At 31.6% G+C, this 18,332-nt stretch overlaps 1 protein-coding gene and 1 long non-coding RNA gene across 2 annotated transcripts in view; both read right to left on the bottom strand.

Moving 5' to 3' along the window:
- The window catches only part of LOC133178578 (uncharacterized), a 33,986-nt gene extending 31,967 nt beyond the window's left edge, over window positions 1-2,019 (bottom strand). Inside the window, exon 1 of the long non-coding RNA XR_009719998.1 lies at window positions 1,923-2,019. This is a non-coding gene — a long non-coding RNA (uncharacterized LOC133178578). The remainder of the gene's footprint in view (window positions 1-1,922) is intronic.
- Window positions 2,020-2,480: 461 nt separating this feature from the next.
- LOC133178458 (uncharacterized) lies at window positions 2,481-17,426 on the bottom strand. Its single transcript, XM_061313155.1, has 7 exons — window positions 17,385-17,426; window positions 16,189-16,246; window positions 13,530-13,582; window positions 12,052-12,232; window positions 4,438-4,722; window positions 3,983-4,110; window positions 2,481-2,612 (listed from the first exon to the last, which is right to left on the bottom strand). The coding sequence occupies exons 1-7, from the start codon at window positions 17,424-17,426 to the stop codon at window positions 2,481-2,483; spliced, it is 879 nt and encodes a 292-aa protein (XP_061169139.1).
- Between the last annotated feature and the right edge of the window lie 906 nt (window positions 17,427-18,332).

The following is an 18,332-nucleotide window of genomic DNA, read 5'->3' as shown; positions in this document are numbered from 1 at the left end:
AAAACCATGCACTTAGTTTGTCTGTTTAAAACCCCTGAAAAAAGATTTTCATGCATTAAATGCATATCATCAATAGAGCCTCACTCTAACACCAGAATCCTTAACCCAGGGTGAAATAAATTTTACAATTTTGGAAGAGACCCCCTTGCTCATCATAACCATGCACTTACATTGCTGAATACTACATTGCTGAATACTCGGAGGCAGAGAGGAAAAGTTTTTTTTAAAGAATTGATGACTTTGCTCTGTATATTCAATAGAACCCCACCCTAAAACATGAACTCCTGAGCAAGAGGCCATGAAATTCACAATTTTTGAAGATATATCCCTTATCGTCATAAACATGCAATTAGTTTGTTTGCTTAATACACAGGATCAGATAAGGAAATTTGTAAACAAATAATGCATTTTCATTAATTAGTCAATAGAGCCCCATTCTAACTCCATAATCCCTGACACAGAGGCCATGAATATTACAATTTTGGCACATGCAACCTTGTTCATCATAAGTTAATTTTCTAAATATGCAGGGGGAAAAGAAGCTTTTTAAAGACTTTATGTATTTGATTATATGATCTATAAAGCTCCATCCTAACTTCAAAACCTCTGATCCTGGGCCTATAAATTTCACAATTTTATAAAGTATTCATTTAATATATTATAATCATGTCAGCAGTTTGACTGCTTGATGTCCAGGAGTAAAGAAGATGTTTGAAAATTGCATGAATTTTAATGGTTTCGGTCTACACCTTAGGCCCAAATGGGCCATGGACCATTAAATTCTCAATTTTTGCCCCCCCCCCCCTTTTGCCCATAGATGTTCTGCACAAAAGTTAATGAAATTGGTTCTGAAGTCACTCATGTGACCTTAAAACTTTCGTCCAACAATGTGGTAATGTATGCAATTGCATGTATCAATATAATTATTTTTTCTCAGGCACCAGTATTTGAACAAACATATTTTGATTTTTAAAGAATTTATGCATTTTACCATGTGGTCAATAGAGCCCAACCTTAGCAAAAGAACCCCTAACCCTTGGCCACAAATTTCACAGCTTTGGTAAAGGACTTAATATTTATTGTAATCATGCCATCAGTTTCACTGCTTCCTATGAGTATTAAAGAAGATAGATTTCTCTAAGATTACAGTAGTTTTGATGATTTGGCCGCACCTCTCGTGACATTTACAATTTATATTCTTCACACGTAAATGTCATTTAGCAAAATTGTTTCAGATTGTTTTAGCTATTCCAGAGAAGAAGCTGAAAATGTTCAAATGTTAACGGACAACTGACAACGGATGTCGAACAATGACAAATAAAAATATATAGCAATAGGTCACCTGAATCTCTCAGATTGCCTAAAATTTTACAGAAAGAGCTTCAATACTGGGAAATTCGAAATTTATTTTTTAAATATAAGTTCTGTTCTTGCTATATGTTAGCAAAATTGTTTCAGATTGTTTTAGCTATTCCAGAGAAGAAGCTGAAAATGTTCAAATGTTAACGGACAACTGACAACGGATGTCGAACAATGACAAATAAAAATATATAGCAATAGGTCACCTGAATCTCTCAGATTGCCTAAAATTTTACAGAAAGAGCTTCAATACTGGGAAATTCGAAATTTATTTTTTAAATATAAGTTCTGTTCTTGCTATATGTCCATAATGTATATATATTCATTACTTTAAAAAAATGAATTACCTGGACCTAATGATCTAATGAATAATCTGTGTCAAAAATCTGATAATGACCTGGTATCAGGTTTTTTTTTTATAGTCAGTGCTTCCTTTCAAGTTATATATTTTGCAATCTTAGCATGCTGAAATAAAATGTATACTGATGGGCTCAAGACCTTTGAATAAAGAATTATGCAAAATATATACAAGCATATCTAAATAGACACTGATGTTATATTACCTAAAATTAAAAATTTTCCACAGATATTACCAAGATGTGACTCTTTTTCTCCTATCTTGTTGCTCAGTCACGGATCCTAAATTATGGAACATCTTATGCTTAAATAGTTATATATTAGGTAAAGTATGTATAATCAATAAATGGTGTAGAAGTTACACAATCCAAAAAGAAAATTTATGTTATTCTTCATTGCATCACCAAAAAGCTAGTACTGAATTTTATTGATTTCTTTGAATACTTTAAAACTTGTTTCCTATATAAATCTTTACTGAGAAAATCAAATATTTCCAATGTTTTCTGTTTTCAAAAAATCGATGTTGGATCACTGAATGAGATAATGAACCGCTAATTGTAGGTAGGATGGGATCAGTTATTTTTTTCTTTTTCTTCTTAAACATATGCCGAATGAACTTGCTATTTTTTCCTAAACAGCCATACAATGGAAGTTTTAGTGCTATTTGCCCAGGGTGAAAATAAATATTGAAAAATTCACCGACAGCACTCCATTTCCCCGCATTTCATCTCGGAACTCTTCTGGTTTTATCTTGATTATGATGATCATGACGTGACACAAGTAATGTCTGCTTCAATACAATAAAGCACCTTTTTGCTGGCTATGAGCACAACAGCTAGTTTGTTGTCCCCCTCGAAAGTAGCTCTTTTCCTCGGCTGTGCCTCCGGAAAAAGTTGCTGTCATTGAGAACAACAGGAAGTTTATTATCCCCTTCGACATCAACTATTTTCCTCGGCTGCGCCTGGGGAAAAAGTTGTTGTCTCGGGGGACAATAAACTTGCTACTGCCCTAAAAGCCAGTGAATAGGTTATATAGATTAATTATCGCAAACACTGAAACCCGAGGAAGATGTGTTAAAATAGAAAGTAAGGTATAATAATATATTCATTGACTGTGTTCCCGGGCAAAATGCTTTTTGACGACTCCTCGAATCTAACTGTTTGCCATCAGCCTAACAGCCTCATGAAAGCAGTTTGGTTCTTAGGTCCAGCAATGCGGCCCTCGTTGTGCTCGAAGCCAGTCAATAAATGTATATTATTATACCTCTACTCTTATTACTCTATATAAAATTAATACCATAAAACTGTTTATTTCCCCGAGAAGATACTTTTCCCCCCATCTGAGGACTACTCCCTGAAAAATCAGAGCTACTCCCTGGGACTACTCCCTCATGAATATTTATTATAAATTTTAACCAATTAAAATGAACAGTGGGCGGAGCGTTCAAGGAATCTCGAGTCCGTGACGTAATGTTATTAGCAATGTAACTATGACGTCAAAACATTTCGACATGCGATGTCAAAATCATACTGGAATTTCTAAGCAAAAAGAGGACAACGATAATCCTTCGAAATGTCAGTGAAATTATTGTTTTTTTAATTAATTTTTTTTTCGGTATTGATGCATTATATATTAAACAAAATTGGATTCACATGCATTTTTGATTATTTATATAAATGCCTCTATATTGTTTTAAAAATGTCTGTCTCCTCGGAAGGAAACTATTTCCCTCGGCGGCTTCGCCGCCTCGGGAAATAGTTTCCTCCCTCGTGGAACCATAAATTTGCTATTTCCCTCATACCCATTCCATAACTGTATATTATCGACACGTATCCATATTCAAGAGTGTATCTTTACAAAATATATAATTTCAGTATGTATCAGTCAGGCAATTCATCTCTTCGTTCTGTGTAAAGTATTCATCATGTACTTCAATCTAGACAGAGTTAAACGGTTGATTTGAAGTCTTTTTGTAATGATTAAAAGACAAGAGCTATAAAATAGATATGAAATATTCAGCATTAAATGATTCACAAGACTCTTATAAAAGATTGAATACTTAACACCAATTTACCACACATCGCTTCAAAAGTTATTTTATTGCATTGGATTTTTTGGTTCAATTAAGTCCTACAAAGTGCAGTTATCTGTTAAATACATAAAAGATCATTTTACGAAAGACAGAAATTCTGACCTGAGTCTATTTAAGGAATATAATACCTTGTTTTTATTTTTATCTAAAGATTACTACTTTTTTCAAACCTACCTCTGTTTGGCTCACTATTATTCTGAAGCATATAGACAGCTGTAAAACCTTTTTCTTTGATGCAATGATTAGTATAATGGCAACTATCCAGTTGGTAACATCTACTAGTTGTGGACATTTTCTGTACTCTATTGAGAAAGATCATTTAAGAATAAATTATGAGCCAACAATGTCATTGAAAAATTATTTGCTACATTCAAAATAATCTTTCAAGCTACATAACTTTACATATGTGTAACCATCTGTTGTTCCTATATCTAACCAACTATTCGCTACTTTAAACTTTCATTTGACAATGTGATTCATTAGTTTGAAATCTATCCATAACTACTAATATTTGCTACCTAGAAATGTACATTTGAATAAATGGTTCGCAGCGAAAAAAAATTGTGAGTAAAAGTAAGTTATAAATCCCTTAATATTTTTGGTTGCAAATAAAGATTGGCTTACACTACCTGGATGACTTGTAATCTTCAACTTTTTTCCTAAATCAGATTTAGCATTATGACCACTAGACAGAGTTATCTTTCCATTTTCTTGGTCAGGTTGAGCGCTATGGCCTTTGAGAGATTTCAATTCCTTAGCTGGAAAAAATGGAGATTCGGGCAGTCTTGGTGGCTCTAGTTCTTTTGCTGTCCCTTGATCATATGATGATTCAAGACAATTGAATTGATTTCCATCTATCTCTTCTGCCCCTGCTTCTGAACCAAAGATCTCTTCTGTGGTCCCTGCATCAATACCTAAATGTAGACCATAAAATTGACTTTTATTTTAGAATCAGATAAACTATTTTTATTTTCAGAAATTAATAAAAGAAAAAGTGAGCAAGCTCACATGCCACACTCTCCCATATTGTTTGACAATGTAGCTATGCATGAAATACAACAAATATAATTAACCCCTTTCTCTCTTGCAGATGTTTGAAAAAACCAATGCCATACAGGACATAAATTAATAGTTTTGATATGCTTACCTTTACATCTTGACGTTTATTCTTCATGCTAAACTGATTCACATAAGTTGCACAAATGGCATTTTTTGGCTATAGTTCTATGTTCGAAAGGGGCATAACTCCCAGAAAAAAAATTGAATCAGAATTTTCTGTGAATACGCAAATCTACAGATTATGTACCTAGTAACTACAAAGTTACACAAAATTCTGTTGAGAAGTTTGAGAGGAATTGGGCTGACAAACTGTTTCAGTAGTATATTCAATATAGTTCACCGCCACGGCGTATGATACCCCCCCTCAAATATTGTTTAATTATCATAAACAGATAAGATTGAACGGAAGAAAATCATGTCATTTTTGGTACAGAGGTTTCGATGATATATTTCTCAGCTGGTTGTGTAAGAGTTTTACAAATGCTCATCTGCAGCTCTGTTCATTGTATTTTTTTAATGAATGGAGAACAATGCTACAGCCAAATAAAACATCAAAACACTAATCATTGTGTATTCGTAGACTGTAAAACTGTCATCTTAGTGAGACATGACACTTAGAGATATAAAAAATTGAAATAAATATGTTATATAATACAATATCAAATTAATTTTAAAAGATTGCTATAAATTATATCATAAAAAATGTGTATATCTTGATTAAATATTTTTAGTAAGGTTACTGATACTCTAATATCTGTTGGGAATGTGTACATTAAAAACATAGTTTTTATTTTTTTAGATCACTTAATTAAAAGTTAACAGTGACCTTTAAGTAGAATCTAACACACCTTTTACCTAAATGCATTAATTGACCAAGTATGATGATTCTAGGTCTAATAGTTTTCCAGTGATGAGCGGGAGAGGATTTTTTCAATTTGGCCATACATATGTATCATCTTCACTAAAGGTCAAAGCGACCGACTTTAAATGTGCGGCCGCACACCTACTACCCAAGATGTATCAGTTGACAAAGTTTGATTATTCTGGGCCTCATGGTATTTAAAGTTATGAGCCGGGAAGGAAAAAGCTTACAGACAGACAGACGGATGGACATGAACGCCATAGCATAATATTGTAGTATGGTCACATTAATAAAATTTATTAAAAATTAAATGTGTTTGTTTATGTTTGTTTAATTGGTCATATGGTTGTGTAGTATTTTGTGTTCTGTGTGGTATTTTGTCCAGTTTGGTGTGTCATGTGACTATCATCTTAATTGCTGCATGGTCAACCAGGTGATAGATTTAATTTTATGCAAAGCATGCTCTTCACTTTCCACCCAGACCTTGGTCCTGATAGTTAAATTTCTTAATTTATTCTCTTTACTTTTGACCATGACATGTAAAGTAAATATAAAGTTTATCTAAAGCTAAGTTAATTATTTTGCTTGATTAAAAGGCTTATTAGTTTTAAGCAATAATCTTAATGTTAAAACAGTTACTATATAAAGTGTGTGTGCAGCACCTAAAACCATTTTATATAATTTTGATACCAGATGCTGGTTTCCCTTAATTTACTACATCTGTATATACATGTATTAAAAGGTACATTGTCTTTGGTATGAACATGCATTTTATATTTTAGATATTATTTTTAATACTTTAAATTGGTTAGTGAAGCTATTGGTTCTAAAGAATATTTGACAAATATTTTTGATCTATCAAGCTAAAACCGAAATCTACTTTTTATTAATTCAATTTTTGCTAGTTTTATTTCTAAAGCCCTTTAGATATGTTCAGTTAAAATTAAGAGTTATTGCTCTTCATTCAGTATTATATATTTATCATGAAGGAAAGTATAATGTTGAACATTATGTTATACTATAATATTTCATGTGTTATATGATTGTTTGTGTTTATAATTACTTCCTTTGCAGATTTACATGTGTTCATAATATATTTTCAATTTTAGGGCTCAATCATCCAGATGATTACCATGTAAATAAACAATAAGGTGAACCCTCACAGTGTTATTATTATTGGCAACAATACACCCATCTTAAGACGGGTGTATAAAGCTGAGATTTAAACTGGTCCCTGATATAAGCCTTTTGCTGACATTGTTACCTCCAGGATTGAATATATAGATGGGATCAGGCTAATAACAGGAAATGGACATTATTTAGTCAGAAATATACGAACAGTACAGATGTTCTGTTAACTTAATTATTAATACTGAGACGTTAACTAGATTATGAGTCAAAATGCTGGTAAATACTTTTCAAATGCAATTAGACAAAAAGGATTCCCAAGAAAATAATACACTGTTTTACTAATATCAGTAATGCTTCCAATGTGTATATTCAATGTAATCTAAAAAAAGAATAATGTGAAATCAGAAATTTTTCGATTAGGTTTAATTTTCGTTGTTTTCCAAGAAGAGACCCACGAATTCATGTCCACCACGAAATGTAAAATGTCATATACATAACTACTCATCTATTCGCCTTCCAAGAAATTAAATCCTCACGAATCCATATTTTTCTTCGAACCGCGAAAATTTCACCCTACGAAAATATGTGATTTAACAGTAAATAAGTTTATGGTAATATATCAAACCTGCCCCCCAGGATCATGAAACAGACAGAGTTAAGTCAAAATTTTATTAATTCATAAAATGAATACTTATTGTAAACCGACACTTGAAATTTATAATTAACATTATAAAAGATAAAAAAGGTTTTCGCAACATTTCAAATTTTGCGTGTTTTCTATAATAAAGTTTTTAGACAATGTACAAAGTTTGAGGTTGGATTCCCAGCTTTTGAGCAGATTTTTATCTGGACCTCTATTTCACAAATTCTGCATAATTCTTTAGTTCTAACATTAAATTGAGTTTCAAAAATGCCAATTAAACTATATTCAATTAAAATCCCACGATTAAATTCCATACCAAAAGCATTAAGTGAAGTACTATATTTTGTGGCTGAAGTTTTTTTTTTTTTTAGAAGAAAATGATAATTTTTTTTTCTCTTTTGAGGTATTCACAGTACTGTAAAGTTTAGATTCCTATTTTTCCATACAGGGTGTACACAGAGTTATTTTGTGCAGTGAAATATTTTATGATGGTCCCAAATTATTTATTAAAGTAACTGTTATGCATTCAATCGTCATATTGTGACAAATGAATCAAATACATTGTGAAAGCTCAGGAAAAAAATAGCCCCAATTTAAGCTAAAAATTAACACTATTTTAGTAATATCTAAAACAAAAAAATTAAACCGCAGACCACCACATTAAATTTTCTTTTTTTGAATATATAGGATAATTTTAACCATTCTACTGAAACCCATTATAATTTTAATACTTTAAAATGATTTTATTGCTTGTTAATTTTTCTATGCCAGAGAAATGACATTTTCTGAGTGCAGAAAGGACAGATAAATAACTGTGTGAGGTAAAAATATTTTCACTGTTACAAATTTAAATGTGTCTATTTAAGGTCTAACGACACGTTCCTCTGATATCTAATTTGTACTTTTTCAAAAACATTGATAATTGCCATTTTCTTGTGAATTTTAACTGTTTTGAAAAGGTTTTTAAGAATAAGTACACCAAAAATTGGGATATTGGCAAACTCAGCTATTTCTTAACGAGGTTAGCTCCTGAGCTTTTGAGCAGATTTTTATCTTAACCTATTTTTCAAAAATTCTGCATAATGTTTTGATTCTAACAATAAATTTGGATTCTACAATGCCAGTTTAACTATATTCAGTTAAAACTCCATGATTAAATTCAATACGAAAAGCATTAAGTGAGGAACTATATTTTGTTGCGGAAGGTTTTTTTAGAAGGAAAAAGATCATTTTTTCTCTTTCGAAGTATTTAAAGTATGTTAAGTTTGGTTTCCTATTTTTACGTGCAGTCTGCACACATAGTTATTTTGTGCAGTGGACTGTTTTATACTGGTCCTAAATTATCTATTAGATAAACTGTCATAAAATTCTATCATCATGTTTGATAAATATAGCAAATATATTGTGAAAATGAAGAAAAAAATAGCCCTAATTTAAGCTTAAAATTAGCACTGTTTTAGTAATATCTAAAAATTAACATTACAGACCCCCACTTTTAATTTTCTTTTCTGAATATATACGATACTTTTAACTATTCTTCTTAAATTCAGTAAAATGTCATTACTTTCAAATGATTTTTTTGCTTGTTAAATTTTTAATGCCAGAAAAATGAAAATGTTTGAGTGCAAAAAGGTCTAATAATTGAACATGCGGAGTAATTTGAAAATTTCTTGGTTGTCACAGATTTTAATGTGTCTATTTAAGATAAAATAAGACTGTTTTTGTTCCCATAATTTATTTGAACAAAAAATATTGGAGTAAAAACTTTAAAATTTATTTATGTGTAAGACGTATTTACAGTGCAAAAAGGTCAAACTAAATGCTCTGTAGCGCAAAAAGAAGCGCATTGACCCCCATTTTTTGTTTTGATTTTTAATAAAGCCATGTGTATAAATTCTAAAAATATACTTGATAAAAAATTCTCATTACTTTTGATGGCAGGATCCAACCTCCTTAAAGGATTATATAAGAAACACCAACCTCTGATATCTTGCAGAAATTCCTGGTAAGGTACCTCAAATTTTTGTGAGGAAACTTGTTAGAATTGCAATACTTCAATGACATATTGTTGGGGGAAATTATGTATTTTTGAGGAATGTGTCGTCTGACATTAAAGTAAAATAAGACTGTATTTGGTCCAAAGATTTATATGGAGAGAAAATATTAGAGGAAACCTTCGATAAAATTATTTATGTGTTAGACGTAGTTACAATGCAAAAAGGTTATATAATATGCTCCTTAGAGCTAAAAGAAGCACACTGACCCCCATTTTTTGTTTTGATTTTAAGCAAGCTATGTGCGTTAGTTTAAAAAATACATTCTTGATAATTTTAAAAAAAAAACTTTTGCTAGCATGATCAAACTTCCTTAAATCCAAAACGGCTTCATGATCTTGAGATCTAAATTAAACCTCAAATAAAAAAAGATTTGATTGATTATTATTAATTTTTGCACCTTGTTTCATTGTGATATACTGTGAATGATTTTTCCCAATTTAAGGAAAAGTTCATTTATTTTTCCCAATTCAAAAGGACGGATGATAGTTTAGGGAACAAAATCACTATGGTAAAAAACATAATACCCCCCGCAAGTCCTTACCTGGGGTATGTTAATTGAAGCAAAGTTTTATATGCTTTATATAAGTAAATATTTACCTTTCTATTATAATCGGTTAAATTGCATCGGAAGTAGCAACATTTTCCAACCAATGATCGATTTTAAAATTGAGCTATGTCTCATCAGTAATGCATGTTTTAAAACATAATCAAGCTAACACTATACCCTGCGCAGCTGGAAATCAAGGTTAGATTTCAATTTTGGTACAGAGCTTATTGCTCATTATTATGCTTCCTGTTAGTTATCTCTATATTATAAAATACTCTACTATTACATGTATGCGTCCTTTTAGTTATCTCTATATCATAAAATACTCTACTATTACATGTATGCGTCCTTTTAGTTATCTCTATATTATAAAATACTCTACTATTACATGTATGCTTCCTTTTAGTTATCTCTATATTATAAAATACTTTACTATTTTCGATTAATATACAAAGGATTAATATAGCGTAAACCATGCTATAATATGCCAAAATATTGCAAAACTGTCTTTTCTGGAGAAATTGTGTTTGTACTCACTCTGGAAATCGAACTCACAATCATAAAAACGTCAGTCCATTGCATTACCGATTACGCCACAAACACCATTACATTACAACCTGTATACTTTTAAGTATATGAACGTGGTTTTATACATATGACTTGAAAGAAAAAATAAATGAATATCATCTCCAAAAACTGATATTTCTGACAACGATCTTGAAGAAAAACATTCTTATTCAAATACTAAAATTAATCAATAACAAAAATTACAATGTTGCATGAACTGGTACTTGGGAGTCAAATAAACGCTTTTTGGTATATTTTTGATTGATTTAAATTTCACGTCTGCAAACAAAACATAACTTAATTTTTTTCTATACATTCTACAGTCAGTATATTAATTATGATAGTGTTATTATTTGGATATACGATGCCAAAATAATAGGCAGGGTTTGACACATAGTGCTTTCGCCTCCGGTTGGTGCACCATGCGTCAAACCCTGACCATTATTTTGGCATAGTACATCCAAGTGATACATATTACACTATTATAAAAATATGAATATTACAAAAGTTTGATAGTTTGATGTCTAGAGGAAATTTTTCTAAAATATTTTGCATTTCCTAACAAGTTCCACCGTATGGGTTCTGAGTCTTAAGCCAAGGTTTATTAATAGAAATTTCACAGTTCTGGTAAAGGGTTAATTCTCTTACATTATATAATCATGTCAATAATTGATTGCTATGTGTTCAAGAGTAAAGGGTTTTTGTTGATCGCAACACCCTCTGAGACCCCAGGTAGATCATGAAATTCACGATTTTTGTTCTCATATATCCATGGTTTACAACAAAACTTTGTTACTTCAGCCAGAAGAAGTTGGTAATGTTCAGAAGTCTACAAACAAAGCACAACATGGACGAAAAAGTATAGCGTTGGTCAGGTGAAATATATATTAAAGACTTACATTTTTTAGAATCAACAAGTCCATAATGAGAGGGGCACCTTGGGCATTCATTAGAATTGTTGTGGCTTGCTGCATATTTGCCATCTTCTAACAAGACCCATACTCCACGCTCGTTACCTTTAACAAAGTCAAATGCTTTTCAACTCACATTAAAAAATTACATTGAATTAAGTTCATGAATTCTAACTTCATTTCATTTTTAGGGCTTATATATATACAGTCTCTGAAAGTGTGATTTCCTGAGACTATATTCAAATACAATATGTCATGGTATGAGATCCACAATAATGATACAAACAGTCCAATATAATTGTACATTTTATTAATTACCAGTATTTTAATAATAATGATGAAATAATATTGGGTCCTCGGATCTACAAAGTTTTTAATTTAAAAGCTTAAGGTAATTCCACCTCCATGGTTACACATGTAGACATGTAGTTGAGCAGAATATTAAGAATATAAAAATGCTTTTTACCATTTACGCATGAATTTTCTGCACATCCTACAGCCAATAACGAAGCGTACTGAACTGGCAGACAAACTACTACAGAATAATGATCACATTGTAGTTTACTGGTTGCTGTTTCGTTGAACCAGGCCTCTGTGATCCCAAGAATTTGAATGTCGTACACCTTCCCTGTGCCCGGGCCAGTACACTACAAAGATTAATATACAGGTACAAATTAAGTCAACAATGTATGGTTTGTCAAAATCATAGTCAACAAAATTGCCCATCAGCTAGGAAGCATAACCAAAGTGCTTCGCGAATTAAAAGAGCATCATTGTTGATGATAAATATTCTGCAGATCAAATAACATGGGCATACGATGCAGATTTAATAAAATACAATAGATGTATCTAAGAGTTACTTTTAAAGAAAAAACATTAACATCATACAACTGATTTTCCTTCCCATGAAGGGTATTTCGTAAAGTTAAATTCTAGGTAAGGGTTTATTCTGCTTTTTTATAAGTGGATATACATATATTTAATTTATGAATTAAATTAATTTTCTTAAGAATAAAATCAACTGTTTGTGCAAATTAAAAATACTTTATGAAATAATATTTACTACAACTGAATATTTTGACCTTCACGGTAGCTCTGTCGGAAGAGCGCTCTCTCTGTGATCGGAAGGTCAAGTGTTCAAATCACAGCCGCGACTGACCTAAGTCGATGTAAACTAGGTAGCAACTGTTCCTTCGCCTAGCGCTCGGCACTTTGAAGTGAAAGTTGCGGGTCCTTCGGATGAGACCTTAAAAACCGATGCCCCGTGTCACGGCAGACGTTGGCACGATAAAGATCCTTCACTGCTCAATGGCAGAGTAAAGGTCAAAATTTGAACCCCTTCATCGGTATATGGTGATGTCTCTATATGAGTGAAAAATTCTCGAATGGGACGTAAAACAGCATATAATCAACAATAAATCAATCAATCGATGGCCTAAATCCAAACAAACAAAGAATTCCCGAAGGCTCACAATGCACATAATTTTCACATTACAGAATACACATAATGCAACAAAACACTAAAAATAACAAATTTCAAAACACAAACTATTAGCAGGTGGTTAATATTCATTACTGCATATCCTTGTGCAATAGCAAAAAAAAAAAAAAAAAAAATAAAAAATAAAAAAAATAAAAAGTAAAAAAAAAAAAAAAAAAAATAAAAACAGAAACTCTTAACACAAGAACAGAAAAACAAACACTAAAAATATTATACCAACCATTTTCTGTGAAACAATCCTATTAAAAAGTAATAATATTGATACTTTTAACATATTCTTTATATATATATATATATATATATATATATATATATATATATATATATATATATATATATATATATAAAGATTTAAAGACAGATACATTTAACGATGTACTTTTTAACAGTACATTATTACAAATTAGTTATGAAAAAAAATCATTCTTATATATAAAACATACCTTGATGTTCCCAGCTTCTTCTCTAAGTGCACAAATGTAAAGTATACATGTGCCTAAAAAAGAGAGAATCTGAAAGAAGGATGTCATTAAACTTCAAGATAGATAATCACGGGAAATTTTTATTTCAATTATTATAATGTCATACTAATGAAATGTATATGGAGATAACGACAGCATTCAAGCTCAAAAGTCCATTAAACAATACAAGTTTTGGAGCATACATGTAGCAAACAAGAATCTCCAAAACATCAGACTTGGGATTAGGTGCCATGGAGGAGTGAGCATCCCCTGCCGACCGGTCACACCCGCCGTGTGCTCCTTGTCATGATCGGGAAAAAAACCGATGACAATTCAATGTGTAAATAATGGCCTAATAATAAGTATGAAAAACGTCAGTCAGCATTTGACTTAATGATAAATTGTATTTACTGACAAGGTCAATGTATCGACCATAGTTTGTTGGAAGACCTGATCTCCCAGAACCACATACTAGATATTGTCAATCAGAAACTCAAGCATGCTTTCAACTTCAGAGTATTTGTGTGTACAATCAGAATGTTTTTAACAAAACAATTTTGCAAATGACCAATGACAAGGTAAGCAAAATTTACGAGTTCCATTTTTATTGAAAAAGCAGCTGTCAATAATATCAAAAAGTCTGGACTTTAATTTATTGTGAGGAATGGTTGTATTTAAAGTTGAAAAGACATTTTTTTTGTTGCTGTTGTTGTTGTTGTTGTTGATTTTGGTAAAATTTTGTTATCTCAAATTTTCCAAAAGTTCTTTGGAACTAAACGCTACATTTTTTGAATGGCAACAATTTTCTTTCAACTTCTGTGGAATATAATCTTGGCATTCTGAGTCGGTAATAAACCCCCCCCCCCCTTCCCATAAAAAGAGGCCCATGGGCCCTTAGTCATCTGGGCCTGTTTTTAGAACAGAACTTTTGTCCCTCGTGATAAAACAATTTGACCTTACTTAATTTTTTTTAAACCTATCCTTGAATTAACCCAACTGGAATTTCTCAATTTGGTATTCTTAATAAGCCTAACAAAGCCTCATTGTTATGGAGAATAAGATAACAATTTTTTTCCTATACACATGAATTGCGCTTTCATATCAATGCGACTAAACATGACCCTGTTGCTCTTGAAAAGAAGATTCTTCATATCTTCTCATATAAATCTTTTATTGTGACCCAACTATACTCCCAGAGTCTCTTTAGTTCAAACAAAATCTAAACTATGTCATGAATCTTCTACACGTGTTTAATTTTTTTCTGGCTCGGTTTTTCATGAGAAGAGTGTTTCACTAATTCCTATTTATCTCAAATTTCAGAACGACGTTGCTTTTATTTCGACAAGTTTGAATTTACTTTATCAAAGGATACTTTGTGGCAAGTTTGGTTGAAACTGGTCTAGTGGAGAAATAACAATTGTAAAAACAAAAAATACAGACGAATGAAAAAACAAACTCTGGACAAAATGTTATCAAAAAAGCCCAGTCGAGCTTTTAGCTCAGGCGAGCTGAAACAGGTCCAAAAAATATTACAATTCATATAAAGGAAATAAAATTAGAGGAAATGTGAGCACTGAGCTACCAAAATGATACCACCTGTTCCATATAAGTATAGCGGCAAAGTGCATTTCTTGGCAGTAGGTAAATGAGATTCTGTGAAAGTTCCTTTGAAATTTATTCAGAGGTTGAGGAGGAGAGGGTTTACAAAATGGGTATACCCTTTATTGGGAATAGTCGATATTTTGCTATTAGAAAGTTAGAAACCTAAATATCTGTGCGATCAAATCATAAAATAGAAGATGCAACATTGCACTATGTAATAAAGATTTTGTGAAAAATTAACTAAAAAGGGTATTCAGCTGACAATTGATTGATTGATTAAGCCATCGGTAATAAAGATTTCAATATTTTATATGCATATTGCATTCAGTGGTGTAAGAGGAGTTGCAGATAAAAGATAGCTTATGCATAATACAAGTAAGTACGGACGGACACCTTATCACTGTATATCCCTCTCGCTACTTTTTCAAGAGGTGGTGTAAAAACCAAACGCTCTTGCATAAAAAAGTAAAAATTAAACATTTTACAAAAATTATTCAAAAAAACTTAATAAAACCGCTTTTTCGGTTTAAGACTTTCATTACTAAGTTATATTTTACTTGTCATTTTCAAGTAAAATGCATAGGTATAATATTCAAGCGGTGCTTATTTGGACCTAAACCCTGCTTGGAATTTCATAAATCACTTATATTTCACAGGTATTTTCCTTGTAACGTGATTTGGCAGTCAAATAATCATAACACGCCCAATTATGACTTTCATTTTACGTCACAAACGTCGAATGCCGAGCAAATGCAACAACATGAGTTGGTCATTTGGTCAAGATATGCATCTGGTCACAAACAACATTTGCTATATCAAGTAAGAACTAAAGCTAACAAGGTTTCGACATTTTGCTTAGACAAATAATATTTACTCTTCTTATTCGTGAAAAACATATTCTTAACAAAAAAACTCTTATTAAGATCGTAACTTTTTGAAGTTATGGCAAATTAATCTGAAATAATTCTTTGTTGCTAATTTTAAAATTGTATGAATAAATTGAACATATAGGTATATAATTTGTAGAAAAAATGCTCACCAATCAATATTCCAGGCATTTTCTTTGTGGACATAATAAAAAAGCTAAGAAGGATAACCTGCAAAAGAGACATCAAATTTAATATTTCGACAATAAACCAGAGCTTGACACACAAAGTATTTTTAGCCATTTCTAGGGAGCCTGATTTATATTTAAATTGAGAGAATATTGTTCAATTTTAGAAAATGATATTAACTAAAATATTCTTCTTCTTATTATTTCATTCTTATTTCCCGATCATGACAAGGAGCATACGGCGGGTGTGACCGGTCGGCAGGGGATGCTCACTCCTCCATGGCACCTGATCCCACCTCTGATGTCCTAGAGGTCCGTGTTTACTCCTATTTTATTATGTTTAATGGACTTTTGAGCTCGAATAATGTTCGTTATCTCCACATATTTCATTCTACAGTTTATTAAAGTAAATCTGTAAAAAAAAAAAAATAACTTTGACCTTGTAGGATATGTAATTAACTATAAGTTTTCTTCTTTGAAATGTAAGTAGGTTTGAGACAGTCAACAAAGTAATACTCAAGGTACATTTTATAATACCTCTGAAATGCAAATGCATATCAAATAAAACTTTTGTAATGGTTTTCTGGAAATATGTTTGGAAAAAAAGATACCTCGAAAAATGATAATAAAATATAGAGAGTTTGATTAAATATTTACACTTTATTTAAACACTTTGAAATTCACAATATTAAATTAAGTGCCTATCTAACGAAATGTCCAGTAGATAAAAAATTTGGCCATCTTAAGGTAAAGGGTTCAATGCGTATTATAATCACACGAGTGGTATAATGTTAATGTTCAGAGAATAACGATCTCTTTTGAAGATTTTATTAAATTTGATTACTTTGGTATCATCTTTTTGCCTTTCAAAGGTCAGATTTATAAATGAAATAACGATACTTTGACTACCAATTTTAGCCCCTTAAGGTATAAAACTATACAAATAATCATTTCTGTTCTATGTTATCCATACATGCTACATACAAAAAGATTAATAGGTTTAATCATGAAGAAGCTAAAAAAATTTAATGTTTAGAACCCACAATGATACAGGATGAAACAGAGAACAATATGTCATATGCGTGACTCGTGGTATATGTCATAAGCCCTTCGAGTCTTCCAATCCTTTTAAACTGGATGTTATTGTGACATAATTTATATTTAAGAAGAGTAACTCTTACACTTGTACCATTTATAAATGTTATACTAGAGTTGTCTTCCATTGTCATTCATGATGATGCTGCACATGTTTGTAATAAACTAGTTCTCATCGCCATCTTGATTCTGAATAATGCTACATGGTGTCAGAAGAAGAAAATCTTAGAAATGGATCGCTAACCGCCGCCACCCGGACTAAACCTTACTGGAAACTTAGCAGAGAATTGGAGAAGATTCGAACAGCAGTATGACCGCAGGGGTAATAAGGAAGCATACAAAATATTCTACCTTGACTTAATCAGTGCTACATTATGACGTCATAGTAGGCGAGATGACGTCAATTTTAGAATACAAGTTTTCGTAATATTCGTATTTAGAGATGTAATTTAACTCTAGAAAATGAATAGAAACGTGTAAACATTAACAAAAATAAAATTTTTCTATTTTGTTATGCTGTATCTGTCATTTTGATTAAAATCTACCACCGATGACGTCATATGTGTACTTCAAGTAACTTGTGAATTGATCATGTTGTGTAAAGAGAATTTGGCTATGACGGCATGTGCAAAGATATGTAAAATGGAGGTTAAAAGCAAATATCCTGAATATTTTGTGAAATTCATATGGAGTTCAGTTACTAAAACAGGTATGCTAATTTATTTTCATCGATTGTATTCTCTTCGAAGACAGTCAGCTATATACGTATCCCGGTCGGCCTTTCCTCTGTCATTTGTGACAAAAATAATGCAGCAGAACAACAATAAGCTGTATATTTCAAAACATAAGATTTGTACAGATGAAAAGTTTGCCTCCTAAAATACTTGGAAAGTGCTGCTAGAATCCCGAGTTAAGCATGGTTTTACGAAAAATCTCGGTTTATAGTTACAAAATTCAAAACATCGGGTAAGGTTTCGTGCGAATGTGTGGAATTATTATTTTACTGACGGGACAGTGAGATTCTAGCAGCACTT

This window comes from Saccostrea echinata, unplaced genomic scaffold, assembly GCF_033153115.1.
Source record: "Saccostrea echinata isolate AGI-Se365-2 ecotype Australia unplaced genomic scaffold, CSIRO_AGI_Sech_v1 ptg000003l, whole genome shotgun sequence".
Taxonomy (NCBI): domain Eukaryota; kingdom Metazoa; phylum Mollusca; class Bivalvia; order Ostreida; family Ostreidae; genus Saccostrea; species Saccostrea echinata.
This window is presented reverse-complemented; position numbering and strand designations above follow the sequence as displayed.

Excerpts from the sequence above, each read along its gene's own strand:
- LOC133178458 (XM_061313155.1), bottom strand. The coding sequence starts at position 17,426 with ATGGAAGACAACTCTAGTATAACATTTATAAATGGTACAAGT. Across the intron at positions 16,247-17,384 it reads CATTTATAAATGGTACAAGT|GTTATCCTTCTTAGCTTTTT; the intron begins GTAAGAGTTACT and ends TCTCTTTTGCAG. Across the intron at positions 13,583-16,188 it reads AATGCCTGGAATATTGATTG|GCACATGTATACTTTACATT; the intron begins GTGAGCATTTTT and ends TCTCTTTTTTAG.